This window comes from Sebastes fasciatus, chromosome 11 (genome assembly GCF_043250625.1).
Source record: "Sebastes fasciatus isolate fSebFas1 chromosome 11, fSebFas1.pri, whole genome shotgun sequence".
Taxonomy (NCBI): domain Eukaryota; kingdom Metazoa; phylum Chordata; class Actinopteri; order Perciformes; family Sebastidae; genus Sebastes; species Sebastes fasciatus.
The window spans coordinates 34,600,769-34,626,349 of NC_133805.1; the positions used below are offsets into that span (position 1 = coordinate 34,600,769).

The following is a 25,581-nucleotide window of genomic DNA, read 5'->3' on the forward strand; positions in this document are numbered from 1 at the left end:
GTGTGTGTGTGTGTGTTTGTGTTGTGTGTTTCTGAGGAAGAGACAGCGAGAGTGTGTGTGCTAAAAACTGGACAGGCGTTGTGGATGCTGTTGGCTGCCTTCAGATGGCTGGTCTATTCTGATGGAAAAGGGTGGCTGGGTTTGTACTTGTCACACACACACATACACGCACAAGCTGCTCGGTGGCTGACATTCTCCTTTTTTCACCTCTAATTGGTCCTCTGGGAGTTGTCAGAGGTCTCAGTGGCTGTCTGCAAGGTGGCAACACACACACACACACACACACACACACACACACACACACACACACACCTACACAGCCATGCATCAGGAGAAGCAGGAGACGGAGGCGACAGAGGAGGAGAGGTGCTGTGATTGTCACCTGAAGGTCATGAACATTTATCACTGTTTGTAGAGACAAAGGAGGGGAGATTGGAGAGGAAATATCACGTTGGCCTGTGCTGCTGTTCTAAACTAGGTGAGACTGTTGTATGAATCCTGTCTGCTTTAATAACAGTCTCACTACTGTTTTGAGCGCGTCAACTCAGACAGGCCACCTAGTTATAAGCATGGCCACAGAATGTTTGCTGTATTGTGTTGGGCTCCAGCCTTCGGAGCCTTGTATATGATTGGGTGATTGCATTTCTGATTGTTGAGTCTCAACATAACATAACTGAATCCACTCGGTACTTCATTTCTGTGCTGCACTTGAACTCACCATTTCATTCAATTCAATTCTATTAAATTTATTTTTAAATAGCATAAAATCATAACAGAAGTTATCTCGAGACGCTTTTTATACAGAGTAGGTCTAGACCGTACTTTATAGTTTAGAGACCCAAGGAGAGACCCCCCATCATGAGGTCTCTGTATTTTGCCTGCCTCATTGTTGTGGAAAGGCTCATTAGGCGTTTTGCTTTGGACAGATGTCATTAGAATTATGATTGACAGGTCTCTCTTTTCACTCAGACATCTCCGTGAGTGCTTCCTACAGCCAGATTTGACAAATGCATCACTCGCTTGGTTGCCTTGGCTGGGGAAAAAAATAAAATATGGCAGTTGTTCACTCCAAAACTATTCATGCATACTCTGCTGTTATGTAGTGTAGTGCAACAGCAGGTAGTCGGAGTCCTTAACTACACAACAAAATCAGTGTCGGAATACATTTTCTGGTACAACAAAGGTAATGCAGACATCTGGACCCCAGTTTTAGGGCTGAAAATTCCTCAGTATTTAAAATAAAGATGTAATGTCTGCTGGCAGGATTTTAATGAAGAAAGAGCATTTTAATCTAGAATCACCACTATGCTGCATAAGGCAGCGCTCAGACCGACTTATTCATTTCAATGAAGCCGGTCCAGTGGCATGGCGGGGGTGCCAACACAGGGGGTTCTGGCAAACCAAGGGCAAGGCAACCAAAATCATTGGGCAGGTGCTGCACTGGCTAGGGCTGTCGCGGTGAAGGAATTTCCCCTGTAGTGATAATGATTAGCTCAACAGTGGGATATGTGGTTTATTGCCAATTTTTTTTTTTTTGGCCAATTACTTCATTTATCCTGATTTTAGTGCTATATGAATAAGCTTTATTGATAGGCTATTATAAGGTATAATGTTGCTTTTTAAATGACAAAGATTGAAAAATAATACTTGTTTATTGTTAAATGCAGAACACAGAAGGGCAATGAAGCGCAGCGGGGGGTTTTTTCAGCTGTTTTTTGTCAGTTGGTTGCGCCTGGTTGCTATGATACAGAATATCCACAGAAGTAAAAATGTCTGCACAAGGTAGAGTATTTGCTCTGGATTTAAATATGCAGCGCTCCCATTGCAAAGAATTTAAAAAGAGAAAAATGTGAACATGGCGGTTGTGGTGGTTGCTTGCCATCCCCTGCTGTTGGCTTGTCATTGCAATATTGCGGTTACTGTGACAGCCATAGCATTGGCCATTCAAATATGTGCAACCGCACATAACTGTAGGGCTGCACCAAAATAGCTGGAAGCTTCATTCATAACATTGACATTTGAATTCTAAACCCACATTCGAATGCTGTGCAGGTTTTTTCTTTGCTCTGTTTTTTTATGTCCATTCATTGTGTTTAAAGCCAGTATTTCTGCAGCGTTGCAGACAAAGATTAGGCTACACTAATCAGTGTTTCCTCTATATTTATTAATAGGGGTGGGAGGAAAAAATCAATTCACCTATGTAATGCAATTTTTTTATTTTTTTTTGTGATCAATTTTTTATTGGTATTTAAGCAAAATTACATAGGGTGGGGTTACAAATTGATAGATCACCAATAGAGTAAAAAATATATATATATATAATCACAAATTTCCATGTACTAATCAATACAGAATTTTTTTATTTTACGATTTTTAAATACATTTTTTAATACCAGAATTGATATATTTGCTTCATTTGAGTCAATGCAGCGGTAGAAGGAAGTTACCGCTTTTATTGTTGTAGTCTGAGTAACGTGACGTCATATCCGTTCCATATCCTTCAGCCAAAACCAACCGCAGCGAGCTGAAATGAAAAAGTAGAAAAAATGGCGGAGGATCTGCGTGGATACGACTTGAACCCTCACATGTTAAATCCAGCGTGGTAAACACTACACATCCAGTAAAGGATGGAAACACTTTGGGTTTCACACATTGCAGGAAAAGCAGAGCTAGACATCACGGCTAAAGCTACATGCTAACTCTGTCACGGACAGGAAACGTTATCGTATGGCGGTAACATGAGGTCAAACCAGCCGTCGCTCTCATCGCCGTGGTCAAATGGGCCGACGCTACAACTGTAGAGCACCCAGATACTGACATTTATGTTAAATGTATTGAAACGGCCCCGATGGAGCTGAACATGGATGGATAAAGAGAACGGAGCTGACGGGAGAGCTAGAGACCACCTTGGAGAAGTTAGAGGAAGTAGATACGTGTGACTACGTTCGGTTTTCAAAATAAGGTGTTAACAAACTATTTACAAAATACTCAATAAAAACTTTTATGGAAATAAGATCGATTGGATTATATTCGCCAGAGGTATAAAACATTACATGTCCCTTATAAATTAAAAAGAAAATACCACTAATTTGTGAGGGAAATCTTAGATTTTTGGGTTGCTGGAATTTTTTTTTATAAATAATTCCTGACAATGACTGATATATTTGACTTCAGGACAACTCTGACTACATACATGCTGAAAATCAAACATTTTTACCGTATTAATTTAGGTATTTTTAAGTAAAAGTGCCTAGAAGTGCTTTTCCCCATGGTTTAGTGTTTAAAAAGTCAACAAAAATTGCAATAAATCGCAAAAATCATACATACATATCGGCACCCAAGTATCATGATAGTATTGAATCGGGAGACAGGTGAATCGTCCTAGCCCTATTCATTAATATCCTCTGCTCTCGTGTATCATTGAGTGCGGGGCGGAGCAGAGGAGAGAGAGGTGAAGTGAAGATAACGTTGTTGGTACCAGTTACAGACAGGCTCGGTAGTGAACAGTATTATTAGACTATCTGTGGAATTAGATTTGGTCTGAAGGCTGCTAAGAATCCCAGAGCACAATATGTTGACACGGATGTTCATTTGCCAACTCGCATCAACGTGCAGTCTTGTGGAAGTCAATGTTCACGCAACATTATTCAAGCAACATGTTTTTAACGTGTTTTTTTCATTTTCTAACCTTTTCAAAAGATCTTGATTTAAATATACCGAATATTTACTTCTTATCTTCAGCTACTTTCTTGCCACCCCGTTAGAGGTAGCCCCGTATCCATGACCTAAACATTCCTCCTGTAACCTTAGCGTGAGTAATCACTGTAGTGTCAGTCTGCTTTCTTTACATTCAGTTACTGCGATGGCTGCGTTTGTACGGTTAAGCCCTCTGAGCAGATGGTGCTCAAGATCAACTGCTGATAGATTTTTTTTTCCCAGTGTCAAGAGTTCCACTGATATTTGCGCAGTGACACCCTGTCAACATGTATAAAAGCTGCTCTGGATAAAAGAGGAATCATAACAGAGTGTTTGTAAAGTTACCAGTCTAGTAACCAGTCTGATTATCACACATAATTAGCCTGTTGGGGAATGAGCGGTGTTGCAGGATATAATCAGATCTTTTGGTGTAGCTGCTCTAACATCCAGCCTACGGACTTCACTTCTCTGTATAATTTCCCACTATTTACTGTTTATAAGCATTAATACTTTTGGAAGACGCTTCAGGTTAAGGTCAGGTCTATCAGATTATTCATTCTGTGTAACAGAAATGATTAAATAGAAATAAAAAGCAATAACACTGCTACCTCCTTAACAATTTGAAATCCTTGCCTGGGAACACGGATACATTCGGAATTCTGAAACACTTTGGTATGTTTTGAAAAATCATCTGCTTTAATGTCAAATATATGGGATCAACTGTCGACATTTATATTTCCCTTTGAAGACCTCGAACTGCTTAGTGATGGAAAAATATCAAGCGTGTCACATGTCAAGGCTTTCAGGTACACAAACAACCAAACACCGAGTGAGTGAGTGAGTTACTCTGAGAAACAAAAAAAGGACTAAATTGAAAATGAATGATCAGCAGACGTGAGAGTTAATCTGCTGTGATTTTGGTGCTGGCTTCCTGAGGGCTTGGACTTCAGCCAGTACAACAGTGCTTTCACCCTCATCACATATTTAACATACCAGGACTACCGACTGAAGAAGCTACTGTCAGAAACAAACCAACATAGAGGAATATTAACTTATTTCTTCTCAAAACATTATTAGTAATGTGATTAATGTCCTCTAGAGAAATAAAACAGCTATTATTATTATTATTTTAAGAAAAGTTACAGTTAATTTGCATATTGTGTAAAAAGCAAATAGACAGAGCACATGAGGAAATCTGTCTGCTGCATCTGTGTGCGTCTGAGACAACCCAGTCAGTTTATTGTGGGCTGTCTATCAGATCAGAACATGTGATTCAACAAGCCATTCACATTCGGTTCCCCTTCCTACGTCACATGCATTAGAATATACCGCCCACAGCTTGAGAACTACCTTTGCAAAGGTGCACCATATTTTTCTGTTTGAATAGGCCACAAACCAAACTGCAGCCTACTGGTAGGTCCTATTTCTGACATAATTTAACTATGTGAAAGTGAAAAATAAAATCATAGGTTATATTTGATTTAGACTCTTCCTGTCTCATTAGTCATCATGATCTCTTTGGCTCTATCTATTCGGCGTGGAGAGGTGGTCGTGTTGCTCTGGCTCTATCTATCTGGCATGGAGATGAGGTTGTGTTGCTCGGGCTCTACCTTTTTGGCGTGGAGGGGAGGTCGTGTTGCTCTGGCTCTATCTATCTGGCATGGAGATGAGGTTGTGTTGCTCGGGCTCTACCTGTTTGGCGTGGAGGGGAGGTCGTGTTGCTCTGGCTCTATCTATCTGGCATGAGATGAGGTTGTGTTGCTCGGGCTCTACCTGTTTAGTGTGGAGAGGAGGTTGTGTTGCTCGGGCTCTATCTGTTAGGACATAATGATTTAAGTAAGGGCTATTCAAGTGTTTGTACTGGGGAGTTCATTTACCTAAAAAATTATCCGCTGAGTAACAGACGTCTCTTTCCCAATGTAAGTCTATGGGAAAAAGTATTTTTGGGCCCAATGCATCATGTGACGGACACAGAAGTTGTAGTACCGCCGTTTGGCCCCTACAAAAGTTGTCATCAATGACCGGCACTCTTCCTTGGGGCTTGGTGTCATGCTAGCTTACTGGGAAAGGGGCTAAATATCGCTCAAAAGTTGAGCTGTTTTTACTGCGAGGTCAGCCCCTCCGGCACTTCATGCCCTACGAACAGCGCGTGATGCGTGGCTTTTTCGGGCTTAAAGACAGAGGCACTAAAATGGAGTGTTTCAGACAGAGGGTGAATACAGGTATATTCAGAAAGACAGGAGGAGAAAAATAATGTTTTTTGAATATTAAAGCATGTAAACATATTCTAGCAGAAACCCTAAATACAAGTATGAACCTGACAATGACAGCGTGATATGTCTTCCTTTAAAAGGGGACCCATGGCAAACATTTTATGTATCTATCCTCTTCTATCTTAAAAAAATACATCGGCTGCTTTTGACTTGGGGCACCCAGAACCCCAATACATTGGTATTTAAAATTGTTATTTAAAAAGCACATATTAAAACAGAATGAAAAATTGGAATGGTAAAATAAAGCACCTGTGAGATATGACCAAAAAAAAGTAGACCTCGGGGGTCTGCTGTTGGTGGGATGAGGGTTAAGAGTCTTTTGGAGACTTCACACACACGCACACACACACACTCAGATACACACTAAAATAACAAGGCGATGGGGGAAATCCCTTTGAACTGGAAAACTTGAAGGCTGCAGCCTCTTTCACTGCACAATAATGGAGCGGTGAGGCTCGTTAAAAAGCGAGTGAAGGCGTCCAGCCAGAATCAATCAGTCTCCTGTGTGTTCTTCACCTGATTAAATGAAAGCCTTTTCATAGAGCACCAACTTAATGGGACTAATGCAGTAGAGGCAGAGAGCAGGAGAGGAAACATTAGACGGAGCAGGATAGAGACAAGGAGAGGATGGAGTGAGAAAGCTTTGTGATTTGTCAGTTTAGGGCTTCAACAACATCAATAACTTACCTGTTATTAATATGAGAACAATGTTGGTGTATACTTTAAATTGGTCAGAATAATGGTGTCATTGTGATAAAGGAATGGTACCGCTTCAACCGTGCTGATGAAGCTATCAGCACAGTCAGGTTGTGATGGGCTGATGGTTGGAAACCACTGTTGCATATCAGGGCTGCACCCTAGTGCTGAAAGTGTGAACTGATGTGGCGGATTATCCTTCAAATGAAGCTCTGCAAGGTCAGTGCACAATGAGCAGTTAGTTGATTAGTCACTTTAATCAGTCGGTTCATGATCATGTCTGCTTTTCCTTGATGAGCAGCACTTCCCCACTCTTTTATTCTCCTGAAGTCTCCCTGAATCCTACAAAAGTGTGACATTGATCTAGTCTGAACAAAGTGTTGCTATGCTGTGTCAACCGAATGCAATGGGTTTACATTTGTATGGAAAGTAGCTCCGATAAAAAAGAACATTATTTTTGCTTGTTGCAGCAAGACACTGACGGAGCTCTTGTGTGGGAAGGTAAAAACACATTTCCTTTCAGTGTTGTAATTGCTGTGTAAGCGTTCCTCCCAGATCTTTCAACGTGAATGCGTATGGATTTATTGATCCAGTGCAGTTTTTTAAGTGCACAAAGGCAGTTTGGGGAAGTGTTTTTCAGATGCTACAACCACTAAGTCAGTAGTCAATCATGTTTTTGAGGGAAAAGTTTATTTAAAGCCGAGGCAATTTGTCTCCCTGTAATGATGCAGGAAGGTTGAATATTTACATATAACCACTGGTGTAAGGCCGTTCTGTAATCCTTATAAAGACTACACACAACCAGTTCATTATATTGGGCTATTGTGCTATTATACCCTTTTTCCACCTAAATTTGCGTGTGGGAAAACCCGCTAAAAATAGGTGATATACTCTTTTCCTATTCGAGTATGACGCACTGGCCTTTCTATTATTTTTCCACATGTGTCACATTCGATGTCACGAAAACGGCAGCCTTTTTTTATCCAGTGGGAAAGGGGCTTTAGATACATGAGAGAAACATTCTGTAAATGAGGCTTCAACTTTTCTGCCCCGGTTAAACCAATAAGGATTAAGTCTGTAAAAATCAAGATGTCACTGCTAAACCTAATGATGGAACATTTAAACCTGGATCGAATCCTAACCAAATGAAATGTATCAATGGATTTAATGTTGCCCATTAAAAATCTAAACTAACTTATATTGTAATCATCAAGTCTCTCCAAGGATTCGCAATCTTGCGATCTCAAATATGTAAGTCGCTTTCATCAATCCAAGTGCCAATTTCGCTGCGCACATCACAAGCCGTTGTTGCGCCGCACGAGCCGTTGGAAATAATGGGTTTTGCAGCGCAGTGGTGCCGTTGCCGCGTTCTGTGTGAAAGGCCCATTACCTTTATCATTGTGAGAAAAAAAATGAGTGAAAGTATATTCATTCATGAATAATTCACTCCTCTCATTGTGGAAACACATCTTGATAGAAGCCGTAGCGTTCAGTAGTCAGAGATGGTGAAGATTACATGCCACTTACCTTTCATATTTCTTAACCTCGTCAGTGTCTCCTCACTGGTGTCAGTAATGCTCTGTGTCTCTGCTGTTATTACAGCCTCTCTGTGGCCTTTTCAATGGATTTCTGCCTTTGTTGTGTTAATGTGAAATGATAGTCTGACTCTTTTGCTTTTGTTAAACATCTCTCTCCTTGTGTCACTAATGACTGTACGGCTGGGCGGTCGGAGTGGGAGTGCATTTATGCGTCGTCCTCTTTATACCAGGCAAAAAAGAAAACTGTTTATGGAGAGACAACCGTGGTAAATGGGAATATTTAACGTTGTCGGGGGGAAAAAAAGCCTATGAGAGTGTGTACAGATTGTTCATGAGATTTAGAGAACTCTCTCTGGAATTGTGTGGGTGTCTGGCTTCAGTTTACACTTTTTATAGGATGGTTCATCCAAGGTACTTGGCCTGTTTGATTTAATAATAATAATAATGCAATTTATGTATAGAGCGCTTTTCAGGGTACTCAAAGACACTACATCAGTTAAAATGATCATAGAAAACAACACTTTCAAAATATATAACACAACATAGATCACACATTAAAAGTTGTTCGGAAAAGGTGACTTTTGATTTGTGATTTGAATGTGGACAGGTTGGTGCAGTCTCGGATGTGTTTGGAAAGTGAGTTCCAGAGGAAAGGGGGGCAGCTATGGAGAAGGCTCTGTCGCCCCAGGTCCGGTGCTTAGTCCTGAGTGGTGGGAACAGGAGGTTGGCATCAGAGGAGCGGAGGGAGCGGTAAGGGGTGTGATGGTGAAGCAGGTTTGCGAGGTATAGGAGAGGGCCTGGTTATGTAGGGCTTTGTGAGTGAGGAGAAGGACTTTGAATTGGATCCGCTGTGGGACAGTGGAGGTTCTGGAGGACAAGGAGCCAGTGGAGGTTCTGGTGGACAGGGGTGATTTGATCACAAGAGCGGGAATGGGTGAGCAGACGAGCAGCAGAGTTCTGGATGTACTGGGGTTTATTTAGGACTTTGGATGATGTGCCATAAAGAATGCCATTGCAGTAGTCGATTCTGGGTGTGATGAAGGCGTGGATCAGAGTGATGGGCGGAGTCAAGCTATGTTTTTTAGGTGGAAAAAGGCAGTCTCTGTGATTTGGTTGACGTGGTGTTCGAAGGAGAGGTTGCTGTCGAAAATGTCTCCCGAGATTGCGGATGTGTGGTGAGGGAGACAAGAGTGGAGTTGTCGATGGTGAGGCAGAAGCTGTGAGGGTTTTGGTGAGGGATTTGGGATCGATGATGATCATGTCTGATGTATCAGCTACACTTACCACATCTCCGCCTGTTATTGGTGCAATCCTCCTTTAAATTAACGAAGGAAAGGGCTTTCTGCGTTTCACTGATCGCACATCAGTTGCTTCTCAAATGACAGGAAGACTGGTGCATCCGTTTGATGCTCCTCTGACATGAGTTGTCAAAGGGTTAGTAAATCCGATGCAGACCACTGTGCTGCAACTGTAAATGGTGATTAAGTTTGTTTCTGGTGTTCTTTCTGTTTACCTCTTTTTTAGTTTGCATACATTTCCAAATCAATAAGATGAAAATTCACTACTACCTCGGAGTTGCAATGTTTAGCCCAGCCATGTACTCATTTCTGTTTCTCTGCTTCTTTTTCAGCTCCTTCCCCACTCAGTCAAAACCTGAAGGACTATGACTGATAGAGCCATCTCCCAATTCAAGGTGACCCAGCTGGGAAGATAAAACATTTGTGACCTGTGCATCCTACACACTCCTTCAGAGAAATGAGGACTATCTCACTGGGCATGGTGTGGCTCTGTCTTGGCCTGTCCCTGGATGCTTTGTCTTTGAGTGGACAGAGAATAGAGACAGTGGGTGAAGAAGGAACTGAAGCAGCGATCAGAGGAGAGAAGCTGCTCAAAAGAGTGAGACGAGGCTGGATGTGGAACCAGTTTTTCCTGCAGGAGGAGTATACGGGCAGCGACTACCAGTACATTGGCAAGGTAAGAGCTGTGCCACTGCCTCCATCTTTTGTTACAGTGAATGTTAGACATAATCCAACATGGCATCAAATACAATTCCCTTGATTTTGTTAGAAAGACACTCATTAGTGATGTTTGTTCTTCTTTCCTGAATTGCATTAATATGAATTTATGCTAAAGTTAATCACTCTTCACACATTTTGCTCATGACTTCTTTGCCTGCAAGCATAATAAATTACCCCTGCTGATGATCACTGCTACACCAAAGTGTGTTCAGAAACCATCTACTATTTAATATAGTTCTCATATTCACACACAAAACACACTATTAGCTTTTGACTTAGAGAGAAACACCAGTGATATTCTTACCCTTACCCTTACCCTAACCCTAACCAACCCAACCATCGAAGGCAACGAGCCAATCAGAGGCAGAGTAGGGCCTGGTCATGCCTTCGCCATAGTAGGATTTGTTAATTAGCTAACTGGTCTGGTATGACCAGTAGCTTTTGGGGGCTATTGTTAGCTAACATTAGCAGACTTTGATCATATTACTGTATAACTGACATTACTGAGGCGTTACTGAGACTTTGAGATGCATGAGTTTATATATCATGCATACCGTCTTTCCCTCATGTTGTTCTTAAAGGTAGTCTGTACGATATTCAGAGCATTAAGGTAGTCTGTACGATATTCAGAGCATTAAGGTAGTCTGTACGGTATTCAGAGCATTAAGGTAGTCTGTACGGTATTCAGAACATTAAGGTAGTCTGTACGGTATTCAGAGCATTAAGGTAGTCTGTACGGTATTCAGAACATTAAGGTAGTCTGTACGATATTCAGAGCATTAAGGTAGTCTGTACGGTATTCAGAGCATTGAGGTAGTCTGTACGATATTCAGAGCATTAAGGTAGTCTGTACGGTATTCAGAGCATTAAGGTAGTCTGTACGGTATTCAGAACATTAAGGTAGTCTGTACGATATTCAGAGCATTAAGGTAGTCTGTACGGTATTCAGAGCATTGATATATCATCAAATAAGACATAGCTATGTAAAGATATAGAGGAGTAATGTCTACCTGAGCAGAGAATGATGTCGTGGCAGCATGTGCTTTTAGTGCATTTTCGTGCATGTGAGCGTGCCCCGCCAGCTAGCTCAAAGCAACTGCTCTGCACTGCTCTCATACGGCGGTTACAGTTGATAACGCCGAACCGACTGAAGGCGTCATCGCAGACTCGGTCACGGGGTCCCAGCGTCACGCCGTCGTCACGGCTTGCGCTCCAGCCTCAGTCTGGGTCTCATTCACATGAACTGAGGAAGGGAAATAACTCTGGATTTGGCTATTAGTTCATTTTACAACTTTAAAAACTTATTTTTTTAAATATGGGCTATTAAGGTGTTCATAGTGGGAAGTTTGTTCATCTCAAAAAAATCCGTGGAGTTACAGACGTCTCTTTCCCAATGTAAGTCTATTGGAAAAAGGACGGACACAGAAGTTGCAGTACTTCCGTTTGGCCACTACGCAAGTTGGGATCGACGACCGGCGCTCTTCCTGGGGGCTTGGTTTGGACCGTTAGCTGCGAGCCGCTGGTTGTGCCGTCGCCATGTTGAGAGCCATGTGGAGGCAATAGAAATGCTCCCAATCTCGCATTTAGCACTTTTAAAGCAACCATTTGTAGTATTTGAAGATTTTTAACTTTGGCGACCTCAGTGGTGGTATTTAAAAAAACAAAAAAACACTGTTACGAACAGCAAGGCCTGCTGATACAATCATTTTCTACAAACAAAAACTTATACCACCAAAGGGATTTAAAATATGTTATAATCACTCAAACAGTCCACACATAGGGGCTTTAACTTTAGCTCACGATAGCAGTGAAGAGTACGCTGAACAGCAGACACTGTACAACATGTATTTTAGGTGACTTTGGATGTGTGTCAGAGTTCTGTAGTTGGAGCAGTGAAAGCACCGCCGACGCCGCTGCAGCCCCGTTTCCTCGGCGTGCCACCTTGACAAGTTTTCACAACACAAATAATGGAATCTCTGAAATTGTTAGAGTGTTATATTTTTTGCTCTTCCAAAACTTGTGTTGATGATGTGTTTGTGGCCCAGCGACTGCGCTGTGCAGTACACATTCAGGGCAAAGAGGCAGACAGGCTGACAGGAAGGAAATGGCAGGGTAGGCACGAAGACAGAATGTGTAATGTGAAGTGAATATATCGGGAAGGTTTAGAGTTTTTCCACCTCGCATGCAGAGAGACTAATGACTCCTGTGTCAGTACCATCCTGTTACTATTCCTTACCTAAGCTCTCTCTCTCTCCCTCTCTCCTAATCCTCTCATTAGCTGTGTTTCCATTCACATGTTTTTATGCGCATTTTGATTTCCTCAAAAGTTGTTACGCTCGCTTGAGGTGGTTTTTGGTTTTGTTGAAAAAGAGTTGATGCGCTAAATGGGATATGGAAACGCCTTTGCGAATAATTTCAGATGTAGCGAACGTTTAACCCACGTCTTCCCGGATATTCCCATAACGTGTGTGAATGCTTGTCTTCGTCTCCAGACAACATGAAACATGGTCAATACCAGCTGGCATGAAAGAACAATTAAAACTTGTCCAATTGAAACAAATTCCTGAAGACTACTCCAATTTTCTCTCATACATGATTAGATGACAAAGGCGACCTGTTTTGTTTCCAGTTCGCAACCTCTACTTCTTCTTCTACTCTGTTTACTGGCAGATTACAGCCATGCGTTGCCTATAGCGCCAACATCTGACCAAACTACGCTGTAGTCGAGTTTATTCGCTCCAAGCCAGTTGATGGAAATTCGCCTAATTCATATTTTGCTTAAAATTCGCTTGACAATTGATTGGAAACACTGTTGTCTACAGTATGACCCTGTTTACACCTGGCAGTAAATTGCATCTCGTATCCAGATATGATTAATCTGATTACATTTACATCTGGTATTAATATGTGTCTCCAGTGTCCGTATTGAGATCCGATCGCTCTGTCCGGCTCAAACAACGGAACATCACATCCACCTCTCCTCTCACGTAGTTGTTGTATGTGGATTGAAAACGCAATTGCATTTACACTTGTGTTCAATGTGGTCACAATGCATCCGATTGCAATCCAATCACCCAAAAGGCATTTTAATGCCAGGTGTGAAGGGGTTCTGTGTTATATGTTGCATATACATATTAGGGCTGTCAAAGTTTATGCAAATTTGTTTTAACGCCACTAATTTCTTTCACACATTAACGCAACTTGTGATTTTTAGGTTGTAGCGGGCTCAGTTTTAAGGATAGAGTGAAGATACTGGCATCATATGAAACTAGAAAAACCTTAAGAATCCATTGGTACCAACCACTACTAGCTTGTCACGGAGGAGGATGAATAACACTCTAAACTTACGCAAAATTTTCGCGAGGAAAAACTGTCATGGCCATTTTCAAAGGGGTCTCTTGACCTCTGACCTCCAGATATGTGAATGTAGACAGAATGGGTTCTATGGGTACCCACGAGTCTCCCCTTTACAGACATGCCCACTTTATGATAATCACATGCAGTTTGGGGCAAGTCATAGTCAAGTCAGCACACTGACACACTGACAGCTGTTGGGCTTGAGTTTGCTATGATTTGAGCCTATTTTTATGCTAAATGCAGTACCTGTGAGGGTTTCTGGACAATATTTGTCATTGTTTTGTGTTGTTCATTGATTTCCAATAACAAATACATACATATATTTGCATAAAGAAGCATATTTGTCCACTCCCATGTTGATAAGAGTATTAAATACTTGACAAATCTTCCTTTAAGGTACATTTTGAACAGATAAAAAAAAGTGTGATTAATCTGTGATTAATGGCGATTAACTATTTTAATTGATTGACAGCCCTAATATCATCATCATCATATAATCGTCCTCATGTCAGTTGACACACTGATGACGTTTTCAGTGTTCACACAGATAGCTTTGTTTCACTGCAGGAACTTAACAACCTGTGAACTGAGGCTTCCTATGACTTCAACCTTCAGGGACTTTGTAAATGTTTGCTCCGAACTCCGTACTTGTGTCTGCGCTGAATTTTACAAATGGTTTGCCCTTAAAAAGGCAAGACAACATCGTTACTGATTTTCTCTCAAGTTTACATGAACATGAGATTTACAAGTTTATACGCCAAAGGAAAGGAAAGGCACGAGGCAGTCGGTTGATCTAAGACAGCATTCAGCATGTCATACCACCCAGTCGTTTTTTAGTTTTCTCCACTGAACACATCGTGATCATTCATTTTTCTATAATTTTGTTTAATCTTTAAATCTTTGTTTCTAAAACTACCAGCTCCAGCTCTTTATGAATGGCCTCATGTACCCAAATACTATTGAGGACCTGGACATCTTTGTCCAGCTTCCAATCTTTTTTTAAAGCATTAGTGCTCCTGGTTGATACAGGCGCAGCAGTAAAATGGTGGTTACTGTTGTTCTTGATTCTAGATCTGCCATACTTGTACCACCTCCTGAGCAGTGTCCACATATAGTTCCAGGATCTCCAAAGCAAGCAGAGAACAGTGGAAACAGAAGCAGAAAATGTGACAATGGAGCTACATTATGCCCAAACTTTGAAACAAGTTTAAACAGGTTTTTACAAGGCCAACTTGATGGGACAGGACATTTAGAAAAACACCAAACTACACATACTGTGGTTGACAAAACAACCTCATCTCAAGTTCCATTCAGTAGCCATTCTGAAGCTCTGAACAAAATGAAAAGAGAACCATAACAATTAAGCTTTATTCATAACCGTAACTGATCAAAGCCACTGCTTCTTCTGCAAAATGGAACGTCTCGACTATTTCTTTTCAGTGCCATCTTTTGCTTGGCAGATTATAAATGCTGTAATGTGTTATAAGTGCTTTAAAAAATCTAGCCCATGACTGGAGACTTTGACCAATCACAGGTCAGTTTAGAGAGAGAGAGAGCGTTCCTATTGGCTGTGCTCCGGCTGGTGGGCGGTGCTTGGTATTTTCTCAACTGATCTCAACATGGCTGCCGGGTCACAAACTTTCTCATTTTACAGCTAAACAGTACACTACAAGATGTTTCTGAAAACATTTGAGGAGAGAAATAGGCATCACAGTAACAGAATATTGATTCATATTTGATCAGCGCTGCCTAGTTTGACCGTTTGGTCGGAGTTCGTGAGTGATTGACAGCCGGCTCTCATAGACGGCAGCTGGACAGCAGATCCCAGATCAGCTCTGACTGCTTGTTTTCCTCCGGTCTGTGAAATCTTGCAGATGCCGTTAGGAGCACCGGAGGATACATCATTTTCTTCAGATTACCTGTCTCATGCACTACTGCCAGGATAAAGGGACCGCTTTATAAAAATAACTAACATAATTGCTCCATTTCTACCCACTAGTGAAGCTGTATGTGAAACGTAATGTATTATTGCACTCATAGTAATAACAAGGTGTATAATGTTCACTTACCTCGTGTACAGATAGTGGGGTTATGTAGGGATTTTCCATGTAACTGGCTGCTCTGTTTAATATCTAGAGGAGATTCTATTAGCGAAGTTAGCACACAGTGCAGCGTGAGGATAGTTGGAGCTGTGCTGTTTGATCAGTAGCCAGATGCCGGCAGCTATTGTGCTGCTCCGTATGAAGCCTGCTGTCTGACAGCAGCACAAAACAAAGTAAGCTTTGAAACAAACAGGAGTTTGCCACGATTGAGGTAAACACAGGGAGAAATGAGACGGAGTCAGCAGACTCTCCTCCCTGCTGGGGTGTTGCCTTCACTGCAGGGGGTCGGCTGGGTGCTTCAGATATGTGTTGGTGACAACAATATGGTTTAGAGACAGATTAGCAGGGACAGGGATATTTTTTTTTACCCCTGATACCATGGAGTGCAGACATTTAAGAATCGTCTAAAACAGAATGTTTATCCAGCCCTGATGCAATTTATTAATATTCAGTTGCACAGCAAGCGTTACCTTCACTCAGCTTGACATCATCCTTTTCCATGTAAGAACAGTAAACAACAAATAACAAACAACCCTGGGCCTCAGTTTGAGTGGGTAGAGCGTGCAGGAGGCAGGACATGACGCGGATCACAACGCGGCCACGTAGTCGGTTCGTAGATGCCTCGCTGAACTACTGCGGTTCCCATGCGTGAGGTGTCCACACTGGCGGCGTTTCTTCTGCTGCCAGCCCTTTCTTTCTTCGTTGAGTTTGCCTCTCATAATGGCCTTTTCCTTTCAATACTAGAATGGCACTCGGAGAGCGCAGACCTCCGCCAAGGTGCCGGAGTACAATTGCCCCCCCCCCCCCCTCTCCGGTCAGCTTGCGCCATCATCCACGTGTATTTTTGTTTATGTTGAGATCAGCTGTACGTAGCGGAGCATCGTAAAACACTTCATTCTAAGTGGACAGAAACAAAATAAAACTCACCTAAACCGTCGTTACTCTTTCCTGCAATCACCAAGTGTGCTTTGGTTGAACTCAATGTAATTTCACAGAGTTTAATGTCAAAAAATGCAGAATCTACAGTTGTTGTCCCCCCCCTCGGCTCTCTCTCCGTCTCTCTCTGAAGGAAAGAGGCGTGGTCATGCGTCATCAACGCGTTATCAGTTACACTGCACATGTGTTATACCTAGAGGTCTTAATGTTGTGGCTGATCAGAATCCTTAAAAAAATTCCTGAATCCGGATCATGATGTGGATCGCCACCAAAATCTAATGGATTGTTCATTATGCCACACCCCACCCCTCCAAGAAATTTCATTCAAATCCATCACAGACTTTTGGCGTAGTCCTGCTAACAGACAAACAAACAAACCAACGCCGGTGAAAACATAACCTCCTTCCTAGGCCTTCGGCCTTGGCGGAGGTAATAAATGTAATTTATATTTATTTTAGACAGAAAAAGGTTAAGAAGCCTGTGCTTATTTGTAAATAATAATAATAATAATAATAATAATCCACAGTCTGTCCACAGAATTTTTTTTTATTTTGAAATGAAAGCAGGAAGTGTTGATTTAAAAATAAATCTTTATTTTTTTTCATGTCCGTGAAATATTCTACAGATATCTAGATATTGAAACTGTAGAAATGCTGCTGGTATGATGTCAATATACTGTGAAACGATCATTTTCACTGTCTGTTGTTGCTGTGAACCGCGCTACTCACGGTAAAAATAGTCAAAATCTCGAATCGCTAGAAGAGACACAGCTGACACGCAGCCGCTACGCGCTGCTGACGTGGCCGGGGGCATTAGACATTTTCGAAGGCCTCTTTGTGTAAATGACCCGTCTTCTTCACCCTTGGATGTTTGTTTGGTTTCACACTAGTACTTTGTACTAGAGAGCTGGCAGGGTAACGTCTGTTTAACGTCCGGTCTGAATGATTCAGACATGTGCATTCTCACATACAGCTCCTCCGGGTAATGTCTACATAAGTTCAGGTTTGCAGTGCCTGTGTGAAAGGGGCTTTACAGTTTGCGCTCCGAATAAAATGGTTTAGATAATCTGGATAAATTGGTGTAAATCATCTCGTTTCTTGACCTGCCAGACTTTAGTTCCCAGATCTTAGCAGTTTAATTGGTGAGTATGGTGGACCATATTCTATGGCCCAGGTGACGAACACAAGACATACTTTTTTAGGCTTCTAATAAAGGATTTTTGTCTGTTTATGGATATTGTTGCTGTGTCCATTCCCCATGTTTGTGGCAAAGGATGCCCCCCTTGTGCTAAATGCCAGCTATGGTGATAATAGAGGTAAAGAACACAAAACTATACTGTATTAGTCTGTATTTTAACCCACAACCTAAATATAAATACAGTACATTGATTTTGGTCCAATTACAACATAAAGTCCAAGTGTGTGTAACCCTGAATCTTACCACCACAGTAAGGACCACTGTTAGAATAAAAGTTAGAAACAGCAATGAGCAGAAAAAGTAATTCGGTGGTGCAAAATCAATGTGGTACCATTGTCAGCATGAGGGTGATAGTATGGATGAGATATGGTAGCAGAGACAGCGATCCGGGACACATAAGGATGAGCATGCTCTGCTCTGGAAATGTGCTGTGGTGAAATGTCCGCAGGCTTCGTCAACTCGTGTTAGGTGAAAGCACGGAGGTGTTGCAGCCCTGCAGACTGACAGATCAAATCAGACTGAACACTGCTGGAGAGAAAAGGCAGCGAGGATCAAAAGGAGAGAGAGGGAGGAAGGGAAAGAAGGGCAGAGAGTGTGAGGGGGAGGGAGGAAAGGGAGGGGAGCAAAGGAAATGAGGGAAGAAAGGAAGAAACAGAGGAAATGTAGGTTTGTGCAGGAATATACACAGAGAATGTGTTGTTAAAAGACAAGTTGAGAAGAGGAGGACAGGTAGAACAAAAGCACAATGGGAAAGAAACAAGAGAACAAAACCAGCTATAAGAAGACAAAGAAGTGAGGGGCAGCAGAAAGAGAGTGTGCTGAGAAGTATTGAGTGAAAAGGTGAAACGTTGCAGGTCGACTTAAGGAAGTAAAGACATAAGCTGAGTTTCCATTCACAGCTGAGTAGAAACAGCGACATTTAGGACAATTTCCTCACTATTAGACACTCGCTTAAAGCAGAATGGCCCAATCCCAATGTCCCCCCGAAGGCCTTCAGTCCTGAACCCTCAGGGACTTGACTGACATCACCTAGTAAATGGTTGAGTGTGAGAGGCTGCAAGGGCTTGAAAAGGTATAAATATGAATGGAACAGCACTTTGCGATGACATATCACGTTACCTTGACGACGCCAATTGTGGGTTTTTATTTTACGTTTTTGTACTGCCTATTTGAACGTCTTCCAGGCTCTTGACTTACAAGACTAGAGGTAACTGTCAAAAAATGTATTTACTTGTTTTTGTCAAACTTCATGAAGCAAAATGAAAAGAAGTAGTCTAATGAATAAAGCAGATGTGTAATATAGTCAAATGAATAAACCAGGTGTGTAATATAGTCTAATGAATAAACCAGATGTGTAATATAGTCTAATGAATAAACCAGGTGTGTAATATAGTCTAATGAATAAACCAGGTGTGTAATGTAGTCTAATCGATAAACCAGGTGTGTAACATAGTCTAATGAATAAACCAGATGTGTAATATAGTCTAATGAATAAACCAGATGTGTAATATAGTCTAATGAATAAACCAGGTGTGTAATAAAGTCTAATGAATAAACCAGGTGTGTAATATAGTTTAATGAATAAACCAGATGTGTAATATAGTCTAATGAATGAACCAGGTGTGTAATAAAGTTACGGATGTGTAATATAGTCTAATGAATACACCAGATGTGTAATATAGTCTAATGAATAAACCAGATGTGTAATAAAGTCTAATGAATAAACCAGGTGTGTAATATAGTTTAATGAATAAACCAGGTGTGTAATATAGTCTAATGAATAAACCAGATGTGTAATAAAGTCTAATGAATAAACCAGGTGTGTAATATAGTTTAATGAATAAACCAGATGTGTAATATAGTCTAATGAATAAACCAGGTGTGTAATATAGTCTAATGAATAAACCAGGTGTGTAATACAGTTTACTGAATAAACCAGGTGTGTAATATGTTCTAATGAATAAACCAGGTGTGTAATATAGTCTAATGAATAAACCAGGTGTGTAATATAGTCTAATGAATAAACCAGATGTGTAATATAGTCTAATGAATAAACCAGATATGTATTATAGTCTAATTAATAAACCAGATGTGTATTATTGTCTAATGAATAAACCAGATGTGTAATATAGTCTAATGAATAAACCAGATGTGTAATATAGTCTAATGAATAAACCAGATGTGTAATATATTCTAATGCTGCATTCCTCTGATTTCATGTGTTTTTATGTTCCATATAAAATCCTTAATGTTAAAGTTTCTGTGTAAATTTAAATATGGCTGGCTGAACACCCATGTCCTTTTTGTTTAACGTCACAACGCTATGAATTGTGGGTAACTCCCTCAGGCAAAGTCTGCAGAAATGTGGACTTACGGAAAGTGTTCATAAAGGGCTCAAATGTCTGCGAGAGAGCCCTCAAGGACGAGCGGATTGGACACTGGGACACCCCTGAACCCTCACGAACTTTGTGGGAACATGTCTCAAAGTCTCTGAGTCTGTGAGTGTGGACTTTGGGATTGGGCCTATATTTCATACAGAAGCGATAGTCAATAGTGATGTTATTTTCCATTTAGGGGCGTCCTGATATACCGGTATTGATAACTGTGATATTTAAAAATGAAATATTGATATCATGTTAATAATACACATATGATAATATCATGTAAATAATCCAGCGCCTCTAAAATAATTAGATATTTGCAGTCATGTTTACAGATGTTATATTTACTGTTTCTCCACCTCCCTACACTCGGAGTGTAATTAATTTGCCAAAAAAAACAGACAAAACGCACAATAAACAAAGTTAGAGATGAATTTGACTGATAGCATTATGATTTTATATATATATATATATATATATATATATATATATACACACATATATAATATTGTTATCAATGAAATAGGCTTGGCGTGATGTGCTGAATGAATTGATCTGTGTGGTCATGTGATGTGTTAAATTATCAGACCCGTATAACCTATTTTATGAATAATATAACTAATACACCCAAAGGAAATACAGTAAAGTACTACCAGTAAAACCATATGTATATAATGTCAAGGTATATGATGTATTGTACAGGAAATGGATGGACTGACAGATAACTACAATGTCCTGGATGTAAACTGTTACATTGGAAGTGTGAGTCGTGGTTTTGTAGAATGGTGAATGGTGATTAGAATAGCTGGTATGTTGTGTCTAATAATTGTTGTCTGACCATATTTGCTTCATTAAAATGTCATCAATGTTTGACAAAATACTATAAACTGCTATTGATAACATTTATAACATTCAGCCACTAGATGTCACATTCTCCTTCCCCTGTTCCATTACATTCCCTTCACAACAAGTGGTTGCCAATTCGTTGTACAATCTGCATATTTAATGGTCGAGACGCATGGGTAAACTGAACACATAAAGGGATTTATTAACCGAAAAGTATGAGTCAAAAGAATGCATGGGAGGAATCTGCCCAGTCAGTAGTGTAGGGAGTGGATGTGTGAAAATGTGCTGAATGGGTGTTGTGCTGTAAAAACAGGGAAAAAGAACCAAAAAGCAAGACACAGCGGTATGGTGTGAGAGGAGATCTGCCAACCACAGACTGCTGCACGGAGCACACCAGGCCCAGGTGTGTCTCATGCCACAGATTACACTCCAGTCAGGTCTGCAGCCCTGGAGGGGGGGAAGGCACAGACACAGCAGAGGATCCAAACACAGAGAGGGCCGTCACACGAGCTAGAGTAATGAAGTCATTTTGCAACATGTGGCTGTAGGCCTACATTAGCTATAGATTTGGGTTACTTTGAGCATTGGTGTTTCAAGATTCATTCGTAATCTATGGTGGAGGTCTGAGGATATGGCAAGCTAGTATTAGGTAACGTTTAGCTCAAAAGGTTCTTTGCCTGTGATGGTTGCAGGTTTTTACGCGGTCATACGCACCTGCGTATATCTACTTATTTTCCAGTTGGCCATCTACTTCGAAATCCCCTCTGATGTGCATCTTCTTTACACATTGTTCAAAAAAATCGAATATCGCGATATTATTTTTTGTGATACGGTATCGATTCTCCAAAACACTATTGTTTTTTATTAATAGTTTACATGCAAAGAGGAACTCAGTCAATACTTTATTTCATTGGCAGAGAGATGCACCCTCTCAGTGTATGTGCCCTCTCGCAGTAGTGATGTTGGATGTTACAGGGACTGTGATAAATGCAGATGCAGATCCCACTGTTCTGATTGCATAAAAAAAGTAAACTTTTTTTTACTGAGATTTTATGCATAATGGTGGTGTGTTCTTTATACTGACAGTTTTCCAAAAATGTGATTAAAAAAATCGCAATATATCGCCATACTTACAGTACTGCAATACATCTCAATATATTGAATTGAAACCCCTGTATCATGATACGTATCGTATCGCCAGATTCTTGTATGTATATATAAGCTAGAAAGAGGACCTTGAGTTGGTATGGTGTCGTCAAGAATGACAAAAGTCAATAATGAACTTTGTTGCTTATCATAGATGTACTTTCAATTTCTGTATGTATCCGAAGTATTTTATTCCTGGCTTTGAGAAAATAGAATTCTACCTGGAGTTCTCTAAAAGAAGCTGGCGGCCCCCTTTTCTGTCAACTCTCCCTCGACTACTATCAAGTAAATGCAAAAATGCCCCCAAAAAACTTTTATTGGCACACTTGTCTTCCATTACTGGTGATTAGACGGAGAAGCTAAACCCAGCAGACCGGTAAATACAGCCGAGTCCACGCAGCCAGGAAGCAAGCTGAGTTCATCCTTAGCTGCTGAGGGGACTCAGTTGGTACACAAACAGTGACACGGACATTGATTTGAAATGATTTGGAGATGACGACGCACCTGCACCACTGCAGACAATCAGAGAATACTACTACAGTCATGTGTACAGAGATAATAATGTAAACACAACATCCTGAATATGATCACCAGGAAACCAGGACAAACTGAAACATACTGAGTTTTTCAAATGTACATTTGTGATGCTTTGAGCAGGACAAATTCAAATTCCCTCACCTCTTTTGCAGCAGAAGTTTCAGAGGTATATGTCTTAAAAGATTTATAAATGAGAAGCAATGAGAAAACGTTTTTCCTCACGTGGACGAATTGACCCTTTAAAGGTCGACTCCATCTGCGGTCTTTTCCACTTGTGCTCTTTCTGCTTTCAGTGACGTAGGTTACCAAAGGAAGCTAATCAATAAGGTTATGAATAATGTGAACGCTAGCACCAGCTAAGTCAAAAAAAATAAATAACATCTGAATTCTCCTAAATAATCCCTCTCAAAGGTGGCAGGGGAAACTATGGACTATTGGAAATAGGGGATTATGTGAAATAACATTGGTGGTAACATGGTTTCTGAGGACACAAAACATCGTCTAGATGTTTGACTCAGTGACACAGGCAGATGGAGTGTGACCCATCCCTCCACTGCTCATTTGCAACGCTGTATTTTGTGTGTGTGTGTGTGTGTGTGTGTGTGTATATGTGTGTGAGTGGTGGGGGTTATCAGCAGTGAGCCAGGAAGACCCCGAGGAAAAAAAATAGCTTTTTGCTTTGAAATGTGGTGCAAGTGTGGAAGAGTCTAATTATCCCCTCAGTCTCATCAGAGTTGTACAAAATTCAGTTTAGAGTGGTTGAGTTGTTCTCTCAGAATCATCCATCATCCACCACAACAGCATGTCCAGCCTGAGCAGAGTACATTTTATTAAAATCATTATTCTCCACTAGAGGAATCACTTTATTTCAGATCAGTGCAGCCCAGTATTTGTTTCGTGCGCGCAATTATACTCCATTCACAAGGCTTTTTAGCCACTGTTGCTAAAATCTGCTCTAATTTCCATCATTCATTTGTCAACCACTCTTCTTCATTTAAAGGGGAACTACACCAATTTTACAAATCAGGGACCGAGCTCATCTCGGGCTTGGAGACTACCATTTTACAACAGAAAACCTGCATTACAAACTTTAGGCATCCGTTTGAAAGAAAGGCCATTAAGACCATGGATGTATAACCAGAACTGGATACAGCGTTGGAGGCGGGGCCTCGTTCATTCGTATGAAAGTTGCTCAGTGGCGGATGAAGGCTCGACTTCCGTCTGGAAAAGTACCCTGATCTCGGGAACATGGAAGTTGCGCAGTAGCGTTCGCTTGGTCACATGACTCGGTCACAGGGTCCCAACGTCACGCCGTCATCACTGCTTGCGCTCCAGCTTCGGTCTGGGTCTCATTCACATGACCTGAGGAAGGGAAATAACTCTGGATTCGGCTATTAGTTCATTTTACAACTTTAAAAACTTTTTTTTTTTAAATAAGGGCTATTAGAGTGATCGTACTGGGAAGTTTGTTCATCTCAAAAACAATTATCCGCTGAGTTACAGACGTCTCTTTCCCAATGTAAGTCTGGCTACTACGAAAGTTGGGATCAACGACCGGCGCTCTTCCTGGGGGCTTGGTCTGACCCCTCTCATCCAGCCAATGCACATTATGTCCCCCTTCCTTCAGGAAAAAGGTTTCGTAGTATTAAATGAGCAGTGTGTAGCATTTTGGGGGAAAGTATTGTCAGAAATTGGAATATAATATTAATAAGTATGTTTTCTTTAGTGTATAATCAGCTTAGAATAAGAGTTGCTGTGTTTTCGTTGCCTATGCTGATGTGTATTTGTATTATATTGTTGATGTGTATGTGTTTAATTGTTTTTTGTCTGCCCCGAGCACACACCAAGACAAATTCCGATCAACGTTTCATTGAAATGGTAATACATTTTTGAATGGAACTGAATTGTAGTGCAGTAAAAACCAATGCCCAGAAAGGTGAAGAAGATCAGTCTGGTTGGTCAGATCACTTATGAGATATGTGGAGCAGGCAGTCCTCCTTCGCACAGCTGAGTTTAGTTCCATTTCAGAGGGTTTCTGCATTGTAATTACATCAGTAGCTTAAGCAGACCTTGGACTTGGCTTCTTTTTTTTTTTGGTTCAGAGGAACAGGACTTCTGTGGGAACAGATATATTAAGTTGAAAGGAAAATCCTCTCATTGACAACCCAGCAAAACTTCAACAGGCCAAGTCTGCAGATTTGGATTTTTTTTTTTTTAAGAAGAGGCTGTGAGTCAGCAGTTTTGTTTCCCATCAAGGCTCATTGGTATGGGCAGGGAAGTGAGTTTTGAAGGCTCATGCTGTGGCTTTCTCTTTTTAACAAAGTCCCACATAACAAACTTCAGAGTCCTCACCATGTCAGGTCAAAGTGATTCCACATATACAACGTACAGCTACTGCTGGATGATCTGCAGTCCCTGCTGCAGAAACGACGGCTGTTACTGAGCTTTGGTAGAACAAACAAGGTCCTCTTATATTCCAGCAGAGGTGAAGCCCTTATTGTGATTATCAGCTCTATTCTGATTGAACACGTTAAGGAAGCACACCAACGTGATTGTTTGTTATCAAATCCACAGAAAATCCTTGTTATTTGTATCTCTGTGTAGCTAGCTTTAACCCCAGAAGCAGACAGGACGTCTAAAATCATTTCAACAGCTCCAAAAACTGTCTTATTGACAGTACCTGTTTGGTCTGAGCTTTTGTTCTCAGCACTCGGGTAGACACCAGGCGATTTGTTAATTTTTAACAAGGGCAAGACTCAGAGAAAAAGTCACTACTTCTGCAACACAGACAGCAACATGGATTTATCAATACACGGCACAGAGAGCTGCGCCCGGCGGAGGCTACTAACTTGCACAAA

General features: G+C 41.0%; 1 protein-coding gene across 1 annotated transcript in view; it reads left to right on the forward strand.

Annotated features, from left to right (window-relative positions):
* The window catches only part of LOC141777775 (cadherin-6-like), a 124,640-nt gene that overhangs the window by 24,995 nt on the left and 74,064 nt on the right, over positions 1–25,581 (forward strand). The window contains exon 2 of the mRNA XM_074652330.1: positions 9,834–10,177. Within this exon, the coding sequence (XP_074508431.1) occupies positions 9,959–10,177 (219 nt within the window). The 5' untranslated portion in view covers positions 9,834–9,958. The remainder of the gene's footprint in view (positions 1–9,833; positions 10,178–25,581) is intronic.